General features: G+C 40.2%; 1 protein-coding gene across 1 annotated transcript in view; it reads right to left on the bottom strand.

The window, feature by feature from the left end:
* Positions 1-12,080, bottom strand: part of ntn1b (netrin 1b) — a 79,102-nt gene that overhangs the window by 33,150 nt on the left and 33,872 nt on the right. Inside the window, exon 3 of the mRNA XM_034127041.1 lies at positions 2,405-2,593. Within this exon, the coding sequence (XP_033982932.1) occupies positions 2,405-2,593 (189 nt within the window). The remainder of the gene's footprint in view (positions 1-2,404; positions 2,594-12,080) is intronic.

The raw sequence follows: 12,080 nt of genomic DNA, 5'->3' as shown, positions 1-12,080 counted from the left end.
TTGTGTTTGTCTTGTCAGGGATCCACGGAGGAACCCAAATAGCTCAGGAGCTGCACGGGTCACTTCACTGACCCTGAAACAACTCGCTGCTTTTCTGCACAACTTTTTAACTAATTCCTTTAAAGTGTGGAACAGACGGGGGTGGAGGACGTACACATATCCATACGTAAAAGTAGCTATAGCTTAATGAATAAGTATGGAAAGTACACAAGTATTATCAGCCACATTTACCAACACAGTCTCACGGCATTTCGTGTTATAGTCACGAAATTAATCTATTGATTCGTGTTCACCAACACGATTTCGCCATTTTTTTCGTGTCACACAGAACGATTTTAAAAGCAATGTAAATAATAACAAATTAGAAGGAAAAAGACATTTAAAAAAATACAGATTTAAGTATTCTGACACAGAACGATTTTAGAAGCAATGTATTTATATTGGTAGTATGTTTCGTGCCTGCACCAAATAATAACAAATTAGAAGGAAAAAAAGATGACATCAAATACAGATGTCAGTATTCTGAGGCTCTGAGCCATTTCTTTTCCTCACTGACGGCAAAAAAACTCAGACATTATACAATTTAAAATAAAAGGGATAGGGTTAGGCTTAGGGTAAGATATTGAGTAAGAACATGTTTTTATGAACCACACAGCTTCTGGTCTTCCAAGACCCGACCGGACAAAAAGACGCATTGCAGGCACGAAACATACTACCAATAGAAATACATTGCATTTAAAATCGTTCTGTGTGACACGAAAAAAAGGTGAAAATCGTGTTGGTGAACACGAATCAATAGATTAAATTAATTTCGTGACTAATAACACGAAATGCTGTGAGACTGGGTTGCATTTACCCCTCCAAGGGTCACAAAAGAGTGGTGAAGTGATGAAGTATTTTTGTAGGCCAACCATACGTTAGCATCGCAAAGTCTCCCTCGACAAAAAGCCAATAGGATTTCTCCATTGGATTTTGGATTATTGCAGAAAACAAGTATGAACATTTTTTTTTTTAATACACTTGTCTTTAATGTAGGAGCCACAAGTAAAGTCTCTTTATTTTCTATCTCCCTTGTGTTTACGGGAGCTTTGTTGGTTGATTGCTGTGGTTATACTTGACTGCTTTCACCTGTTACACTTTTCTTGGCATTAACACACAGAGAGGGTGAGCCTGAGAGAACTTTATATTTAGGTAACTGGTATCGATTGTATTTTACATGTTTCGCAGAGAATAAATGGTAAAACGCATTCAAGGAGTAGAGCAGATGTTTTATTGCGCCTCACTGTGTTTTTCTTGTGTTTAGCCCCTCACTACTGTAGCCTACCGCTTCTATATTGAACAATATGAATGGTAAATAAAGTGGAGTAGACGTATATGAAGCGGTATACAATTCAAAATGTTTCTTAAGTATGGTACTATAGTAGCCATCAGACTGCACAATCAAGGGCTGACCATGTAACCCGTTAATAGTAACCAGGATTGTGTACACATAAGACTTTAACCTGCACTCACATCTGCACACGTATGTAAATATATTTAACATGTTCATTCAAATGCTCAACATTTTACATGTTACTTTTATTCAATTTTATCTTTATTTTTTAACTTGTGTGAATCCTGTTTTTCCCTCTGACCCTGACGCCTGAATTTAATAACCAAGGGGGATAAATAAAGTTCCATCTTATCTCTTATCTTATCTTGAGTATATTAACTAAGTTATTTCCGCCACGGGGAACAAAGCATTGGTGTAAAGCAGGGGTGTCAAACTCAAGGCCCGGGGGCCAAATCCGGCCCGCGACTTCATTTAATGTGGCCCCACAAGAGCTCTGAAAGAATATAATACGTTTATTATACGGTTACATGCCGATTTACAGAAGCACGTTGCCCATAAACTACATGTCCCACAATGCATCTCAAATATGAATGTTGTTCAGAATTTGACTTTTTTCTCAGAATTCGACTTTTTTGCTTCAAAATTTCACATTTTTTTACATTTTCAATTTTTTTCCAGAATTTGGCTTTAAAAAAAAAATCATTTTGTGACATTCTCACTGAAGAGACTTCCAATTATTTGCCCTAGACTTCTGCTTTCAGACGTAGTTAATTATTAAGTTATTACCATATCCCATAATAATCCAATGCAGAGGAAATATTGTAATATAATACATACGTTTATATATATTAAATATTGATATATGTATTTTTATATAGTCTTAAAGTTACAACCGGCCCTTTGAGTGCAAGCATAATGCTGATGTGGCCCGCGATGAAATTGAGTTTGACACAGCTGGTGTAAAGCATGCGTATAAAACATTACCTCCACCCCTAACGTTAGAGAAAACCCTAATCCTTGTAACACAGCTGTTATAGCCTCCAACTTTAGGCACTTCCTGTTTCCTGTTACCTTTGCAGGCCCTGCGGTGAGAGATGGATTTGGTCATGTCTCTGTAGTATCCCTCCTTGCAGTAGTGGCAGTGGCGTCCGGCCGTGTTGTGGCGGCAGTTCAGACACACGCCGCCGCTCCTCCGGCCCGACAGCTTGTACAACTCCATGTTGAAGCGGCAGCGACGAGCGTGAAGGTTACAGTGGCATGCTGGGTAAAAAGAAAACAGAAAGAAAGGAGACACTGAGTATGGAGGACATTTTTAAGAGAAACTGATAAATAATTAATGGACAAAGTTTGTCTTTTGTTATATTTAAAGGTCCCCTATTATACTGTTTTTCATCAATATATTACAGGTCTCATATATACCTTGGTTGCTGATTGGCTAATGGTTACACAAGCCAAAACATCGTGATGACATCATAAAGTGGCCAAAATCTGATCAGCTCATTTTCAGACAGGTTTTTATATAAATGGATCAGGACAAAAAGAGAGAGAATCTTTGTTCCTGAAACTTTCAGAGTCTCTTTCCACAGAGTTACACATGTTGATGTAGAAGAGACATGAAGAAGAGGGGACACATGTTGATGTAGAAGAGACATGAAGAAGAGGGGACACATGTTGATGTAGAAGAGACATGAAGAAGAGGGGACACATGTTGATGTAGAAGAGACATGAAGAAGAGGGGACACATGTTGATGTAGAAGAGACATGAGGAAGAGGGGACACATGTTGATGTAGAAGAGACATGAAGAAGAGGGGACACATGTTGATGTAGAAGAGACATGAAGAAGAGGGGACACATGTTGATGTAGAAGAGACAGGAAGAAGTGGATTTTGCATAATAGGTGAGCTTTAATTAATTGATATCCTTTCCTGTTTCCATCTTCCAAAACATATAAGCCGGTCAAGATTTCAATGTCCCGACAAATGGGATAAACTCAGGTCAAACGTCTTTTAGGCTTATCTTGCACAATACTCTCCCAAGGGTTGATCGAACACACACCAAGCGTTGAAGAACACGCACGCACTGAAGAACACGCACGCACGCACGCACGCACGCACGCACAAGATTTCAATGTCCCGACTAATGGGATACACTCAGGTCAAATGTTTTCAGCGTATATTTGTAGTGTTCATTAGGAAGGCTAAGTAAAGAATTATATCACAAAGGCATGTCGATTTATTGAAAAGTAAGCTATTGCAAATAAAACAAGTCCTGTCAATAGTCTTGTTCGTAACACAAAAAGTAAAATAAATAAACATAATGTTGTTGTTGAGAAACTGATAAATGATTCATGGACAAAGTTTGTCTTTTGTTATATTTAATAAAGTAATAAAGAAAGTCAATATACAAGTGAAATGGATCTCAAATGCAGGAACAGAGCCACTTCATCCTCAGAGGGTAAAGAAGTTCTGCTTACAGTCTCTCTATATATTCATGAAAGGAAACAACTGGTCCTCCATCCCATCATTAAACCTTTAAACCCCCCAGTCCTTAACATTTGCAAATCCACCTTTTACTCTTCTTTTTGCCCTCTTGAAATGTGTCTCTGTTAAACACATACAAGACTATACATACATAGATAGAATTGAACAGAGTAAAAGGCAATCAGAGTATAAGACATATTTGTTTTAAATTATTATATGATAATTTGACACGACACTGAGAAATGCTGCCATGACATTTTGCAGAACAGCCAGTCATAATGCCTGTAAGTGAAATAATATGTTCACATTTAAATGATCCCATGTGGCTTTATGTGAAAACAATGATACTCCAGTTTTGCTGATGTCCATGTTTTCCCTCCAGTTGCATGGTAACATGGCCGCCTGTCAAAGTCATGAAACTTAATGCAAGCTGCAAAACAAAACGTCTGTTTTCCTTAGCTCCTGAAACGCTGACATTTTGGAAACTTGTTCTATGAAAGCGATGAACTGAACCCACACTGTGTGCAGACCTTCCAATTTCATATTTAATTACCTAATTTCTCCCCGGGATGAATAAAGTATTCTGATTGTGGTTCTGAGAAAAAGCATTTATCTTTTTATTTTCAATTTGACTGATTCAATATCAATATATACAGACAAGGTACAAGACATGAGTTAAAGCTGGAGGGCAGAAAACATAACCCTCCCTCCTGTGAGTAATCTCATGGTGCAATAACTACAAACTTTATATTTACAAATGTTCAAAGCGTACATAAATAAAATAACCTTATTATTAAAGCCATATTCTGCTCATTTTCAGGTTCATATCAGTGTTTAGTGTCTCTACTTTAAAGAGTCCTCTCCTGCTGATGTTCAGGTGTATATCAGTGTTTAGTGTCTCTACTTTAAAGAGTCCTCTCCTGCTGATGTTCAGGTGTATATCAGTGTTTAGTGTCTCTACTTTAAAGAGTCCTCTCCTGCTGATGTTCAGGTTTATATCAGTATGTAGTGTCTCTACTTTAAAGAGTCCTCTCCTGCTGATGTTCAGGTGTATATCAGTATGTAGTATCTCTACTTTAAAGAGTCCTCTCCTGCGGATGTTCAGGTGTATATCAGTATGTAGTGTATCTACTTTAAAGAGTTCTCTCCTGCTGATGTTCAGGTATATATCAGTATGTAGTGTATCTACTTTAAAGAGTCCTCTCCTGCTGATGTTCAGGTGTATATCAGTATGTAGTGTCTCTACTTTAAAGAGTCCTCTCCTGCTGATGTTCAGGTGTATATCAGTATGTAGTGTCTCTACTTTAAAGAGTCCTCTCCTGCTGATGTTCAGGTGTATATCAGTATGTAGTGTCTCTACTTTAAAGAGTCCTCTCCTGCTGATGTTCAGGTGTATATCAGTATGTAGTGTCTCTACTTTAAAGAGTCCTCTCCTGCTGATGTTCAGGTGTATATCAGTATGTAGTGTCTCTACTTTAAAGAGTCCTCTCCTGCTGATGTTCAGGTGTATATCAGTATGTAGTGTCTCTACTTTAAAGAGTCCTCTCCTGCTGATGTTCAGGTGTATATCAGAGATTGAGGGAGAGTAACACAGGGAGTTTAGCCTTTGCAGACCATTTACATGCACTAAAACCTATACAACACAATAATACATTACTAGAAAATGAAAATAAATTCATATACAGATCACAACACAGCTAACCCTATGTAATCATATTTTAAGACATCACAACGTTTCGCTGTTCTGATGTGAGTTTTTTTCAGACAGCAGGTTATAGAAACAGATGGTTTGAGAATAATGGAGCCTCTTTAAAAACCCTCCTGGTTCAGGCTCTGTTTCCCTCGACCACCTGCTGGTGAATTTAACCTCTGAACCCCGTGATGTCAGGCAGGAAAACTTTCTTCCGCTCTCCCACACATCTGAGAGACGGCTGATTTATTGTCATTGCTATTTTCACTCGTTAATTTTGACCCCAAAGTTTATTTTCCTCACACACTGAAGCACTGCCACGATTTCAGGCCTCTATGATGAAAATGGCCTAAAGCCTTTTAAATAAATAAACAGATTTGCAATAAAGGACCACATGAATCAAAATCGTGTAATTATTGAAGCAAATATCAAATCTTTGTACTATATGTAATTTTCATCATTTCTATTTTGATTTGAGTTATTTTTGATGATACTATTTTCCCTTTTTATGCCATACTGTATACCCACATTCCTCTCAAACTAGGAAGCTTAGCGATTGGTGAAGTGAAGTCATGTGACCGTGCTGTAGTTCCTTTATAGCCCAATATTAGCCACCTTTAGCTTAGCGGTGGTGACGTGAAGTCATGTGACCGTGCTGTAGTTCCTTTATAGCCCAACATTAGCCTCCTTTAGCTTAGCGGTGGTGACGTGAAGTCATGTGACCCTGCTGTAGTTCTTTTATAGCCCAACATTAGCCACCTTTAGCTTAGCGGTGGTGACGTGAAGTCATGTGACCGTGCTGTAGTTCTTTTATAGCCCAACATTAGCCACCTTTAGCTTAGCGGTGGTGACGTGAAGTCATGTGACCGTGCTGTAGTTCCTTTATAGCTCAACATTAGCCACCTTTAGCTTAGCGGTGGTGACGTGAAGTCATGTGACCGTGCTGTAGTTCCTTTATAGCCCAACATTAGCCGCCTTTAGCTTAGCGGTGGTGACGTGAAGTCATGTGACCGTGCTGTCGTTCCTTTATAGTCCAACATTAGCCACCTTTAGCTTAGCGGTGGTGACGTGAAGTCATGTGACTGTGCTGTAGTTCATTTGTAGCATTAGCTTTTTACTTTAAAAAGCATAAAGCGGTGTGAATATGTTGTGTTAGTCATAAATGGAAGTTTTTCACACATTTAATTTTCTCTACTATTCCATAATCTGTTATAGAAATCCTATTGATTTTTACAGAGGGATCCCCTGTGATGCTTACTTCATATATTAGAAAATACGTCATCCCTGCTCCTCTCTATTAGGCTGAATGAGGCACGTAGCTTTCATCTGATCTGCCCTCACACTCCCTCACTTTTCAGTAATCTCTCCATCACTGCAGCGTCTCAGAGTTATTACAGAGAGATTCTGAAGATAAGACCATCACATATGCTCCACGTTCATCAGGGGCCTGAATCACGTACAACCAGACTCACACCTGCCATCAGAGACCGAGACGGCAGGTGGTCGGGATTCAGACACACACACACACACACACACACACACACACACACACACACACACACACACACACACACACACACACACACACAGAAATACGTACACAGAGGTGTTTGGCAGCTGTCACAGGCTTATCTGGCACACTACTCTCCCAAGGGTTGATCCAACACACACCAAGCTTTGAAGAACACACACACACACACACACACACACACACACACACACACACACACACACACACACACACACACACACACACACACACACACACACACACACACACACACACACACACACACACACACACACACACACACTCCCTCCTCCCTTTCCCTCTCACTCTTTACAGCGTTCTTATCCCAGATGTTATCTCCACTTAAGGGAAGTGTGAGGGGAAAATGCAACGGGTCTTTTTTCATGAATAGGAAGTGGAACGCTCTTAGCTTTCGGTGTTAGAGAAAACCGATGCTGGTACTGTTCTTTCATCTTAAAAAATATTCAGACACAGATTATTGTAACACTATAGCCGTCACTTCAAAGGACACAGTTTAAAGAAACAGCCAGAGACAAAGAGAAACTAAAGCGGGGAAACATCATCATTTATCTCGTTTCCATCTTCCAAAACATATAAGCCGGTCAAGATTTCAATGTCCCGACAAATGGGATAAACTCAGGTCAAACGTTGTCAGTGTATATTTTTCTGTTTTTCATTTGGAAGGCTAAGGAAATAATTATATCACAAAGACATTTAGATTTATGTTTTATTGAAAAGTAAGTTATTTCAAATAAAACAAGTCCCGACAATAATCTTGTGGAAACTGCAAAAAGTAAAATAAATAAACATTACGAAATCCAACGCTGTAACTCTTACCACAAATCATTTCCCTCAGTTTTAGGTCAACATATTCTCAAATTAAATTTAAAAAAAAACGTTTTATAAACCAACCAAAATACAGATATTAATCAGGCGGAGCCGACTTGAAATTGAGCGCCAGTTTCGCCCACTTTAACCCTAAAATCCCAAAGTTTCTTAAATATTGGCTAAGGTGTGTGTGTGTGTGTGTGTGTGTGTGTGTGTGTGTGTGTGTGTGTGTGTGTGTGTGTGTGTGTGTGTGTGTGTGTGTGTGTGTGTGTGTGTGTGTGTGTGTGTGTGTGTGTGTGTGTGTGTGTGTGTGTGTGTGTGTGTGTGTGTGTGTGTGTGTGTGTGAGGGCGTCATGAGATTAATAAGCGTTATCCCCACAGCTGTCCCCAGGCCCTTCTAATGAGCTGTGCTATCTCACACACACATCCTCTCTCTCACACACACACACATCACCTCTAACACACACATCCCCTCTCCACACACACACACACACACACACACACACACACACACACACACACACACACACACACACACACACACACACACACACACACACACACACACACAGTCACTGTCGTCCCGCAGGACAACAACTGAACACTGATAAGACATGTTTAGAGCGACAGGCTCCAAACATCGGCCACATGCTTTCCAAAAAACTGTCCCATTGAAAAGGCACAGATAACCTTTCTGGGTGTCTTCTTCTACAGTTTTGTCAGAGTTGTACTGAAGCTATGTCAATTACTTATCAAAGAATCAGACACTTTTTACCAGATGAATCCCCACTTTCCTGTTAGACAAACTCATTTACCCTTCAACACAAACTCATGTTCCAAAAGTGCTTTTATTGATTTCAAGCTAGCAATCAAATACAACTGGAGGTTGTTATAGTATTCTTGGCATACAATCATCCATTCAAGTGTATTGCCCAAGGACACTTTGACACGTTGACTTCATGGCCTAAGGATCGAACCTCTCACCCTCTGATTGTCGATCCCATTTCCTCTCTGAGACACAACTGCCTCCTATTGACCCGTTTTCATCACAGCCATTCAAATGATTTTGATGGGGCAAAATGAGCTAGCAGTACATATCTTTATCTCTATTTCAAACGATGTAATGCTGCACCATCTGTGGATGCAAGATGTCCTTTATATCCAGGGTTTGACATACAAACCCTTACTTTGTTGTAGTTTTGTGCGCCTTACACAACTGATGTAACTCAACCCAGTGTGTGAAAGTGTGTGTGTTTGCTCGATGATATAGAGTCAGTTGTTAAAGGCACCTGCTCGCTGTGGTTCTGCTCTGGACATCCAAAGGTGTCTCTACTAGTTCTGCTTTCATTCGGTTTGAAGGGCCCACTTTGAGCTATGCTTTTCCTATCTATTTATATTCAAGTGCAATCTATCGGGCTTAGTGTAGACGGTGCTGTGGTGGGTGTGCATATTGGATGGAAATCATGCCTCCCACAGATCAGAGCGCCCCTCAGGAGCAATCAAACGTCTGTGAGAGCCGCTGAAGAGCAGAGTCCTATCTGAGGAAAGGTTTTATCTTGGCATTACATATGGCTGAATATCATTTACATGAATACCACTGCTTTTGTGCAGTTATGTAGTGATAAAGGTGGACTATGCTATGGTTTAGTTTCTGTTTCTGGTGTTATTTAAGACGGGTTGTGCCGTAACGCAGCATTCAAATTAGTTTTTAAACTACGGTATGCTCAAGGGGATGCTTGAAGTTTGGGACAAAACATATGTTAGTATTTATTGCAGTGTATAGTGAATATAGCATATTATTACATCTGCTATGTTTTGATAAGGAGGATCAAGGGTCAGTCATATCAATCTGCAGAAAGAAATCCAGTCAATTCAACATTAGCGGTGGCCAAAAAAAGAAGTGTTGTGTCCTCAAGCAATACGAGTATTTTTAAATCAATAAAGTATTTTTTAAATCAATATTTTTCGGTCAAGTCTTTGGTTTATTTAGTACGCAGCTGTTTGTCGTCGGGCTCCATGATCACCCTGTCCATGTTCTTTGTTTCATGATCACCCGCCTCGCTGCACATTATCCCTTACATATTGGACAGGGGAAAACCTGTTTGCTGCACGGTATTCTAGTAAGAAGCTGGAAGTCTGCATGTTAGGATGGCAAAACAACATTCACTGTTACAGTATGATCCGTATTAGTTTTCCCTTTTTTATTTTGTCCCGTCAAGCTCTGTCTTTGGTTTCCTGTTTTATTTTGAAAAGTGTTCACCCCCGTGTTGTCTGTTGCTTCCTGTCTCTGTTCCCTCCTGTTTGATTACCTGATTATCCCCACCTGTGTCTTGTTCTTGTAATTAGTCATGAGTGCATTTAAGTTCTGGTTTCTCTTTCAGTCTTTGTGAGAGTCTTGAAGTTGTTGGAAGGATTTTGTTCTGAGCGATTGAATGTTTTGCCTTGCCTTGTTTTACTTTGTTTGCCTGGCCTAGTTTATCCCCAAATAAAGGATTTTTGATTTCAACCAAAGTTCTGCATTTGGGTCCTGTGCACCTTGCCCTCCAGCCGTGACAGTTCACCGTGTAACGCAGCGTCCACACGGCGGCGTGCGTTGAAGATTGCCGGTGGGCGTGTCTGAAACTCGACCAACAACTAATCACATGAATCTCCCGCCCCGGACACACAAGCATGCGGTTTGATTGGCTAGAGCTTGTACTGGCATATGATTCGATTGGCTGACGCTTCCGTCGAAGCTTCAAAAGTTGAACATTGCTCAACTTTTGAAGCGAGCAACGCGAGCTAGGGACTCAGACTAGGGACTTTGTGCATTGTATAAAGGGCGAATATAGTCTGTGCTGTACGTGACGACCTCTAAGACCTCTAATATAGTCAGTACTGTACGTGACGACCTCTAAGACCTCTATTATAGTCAGTACTGTACATGACGACCTCTAATACAATATATTTTTTAGTGGTTTGATGAACTCAGCAGTAGTATTCAGCAGCCTTGTCGACAGATGTTGAATCCTACAGACTGAATAATGCAGCGCTGCTTCAGACTCGGAGAAAGATGGCATTCCTGCACAATTGTTGTTTATTCAGGACCAATCATCTCTCAGTGTGTGTAATCCTGCACCTATCAGCAGCTGATGACGTGTGTCACTTCAAACCGCCTGTGTTCGGAGGAAAAGACAACACTCAGACTCTAAAGTATCACAGAGACACACATCCTGACTGCAGTTAGTTTAGTGGATGTTTCAGAGACAGACAGACTGGAGATGAAGTGAAGCTCTGTGAGGTGACGTGTGTGTGAGGAGGAGGATGTTTAGTTTTAGTGTGTGACTACAGTACACACACATACCTTTAAGGTTACATCAAATACACTTGATCCTATGGTCTCACTGTAAAGCATATGGAGGTTACGTAATGCTTTCATAACACCTGTATTGTATGAGGTTACAGAAGTGCCATTATTAAGTTGTTTTTAACAGTACTTAAAAAACAGAGGGTTTATTCGTTTCCACATTTATAGCTTGCATTTTATAGTGTAAATATTTTGTGGATTTGTGCATTTTTTTCACACTGAAAAAAAAGAAAAAACTTTATTCCTCCAGCTGGTAATCTGTGGGGGAAACTTCTGTAGCAATGGAGAGTCAGGACTCAAAGAGACACGAGGAGAGCTGGAGCTTTGATGGCAAACACTGACGGTTTATTTGGAGTTACGGCCGGAGAATTGACAAGACAGGTGTGTCACGAGTTGACACAGCGGTTGCCAAACCAATTCTGAAGAACTCTTTCTGCAGCTCGAGGTTTTAACTAGTTCGGAGTGTAATAATCAACATTCTTCATCAGCGAGACTAAACAAATATGGACCCTGAATCTAACTAGAGCTCTCGTCCATAGGAAAGAATGTGCGCCAGGGAACCTACGTCCCTGAACAGTAAACGACCTCATGGCGGCTTGTGCTCCGTCATAGACTGGCAACAACAATGCGCCCAAGCTGCCCCTCCTTAAGAGAGATAGCAGCAGAACCCAAGGCCGTAGACCTATGCCATGGGAAAGGAGACAGTGAGAGGAGAAAAAGATGAACTGGGTCGAAGGTTGAATACCTAAGCAAATTATTCCCTAACAGTGATTATATGAAAAAACAGAAATGCTGTTTTTGTGCCGGCCTCTGAAATCAGTTTTGATTGTAAGTGATCAATTAACCCCATAATATAAATAAGTCTTATGAC

This window comes from Trematomus bernacchii, unplaced genomic scaffold (assembly GCF_902827165.1).
Source record: "Trematomus bernacchii unplaced genomic scaffold, fTreBer1.1, whole genome shotgun sequence".
Lineage (NCBI taxonomy): Eukaryota > Metazoa > Chordata > Actinopteri > Perciformes > Nototheniidae > Trematomus > Trematomus bernacchii.
This window is presented reverse-complemented; position numbering and strand designations above follow the sequence as displayed.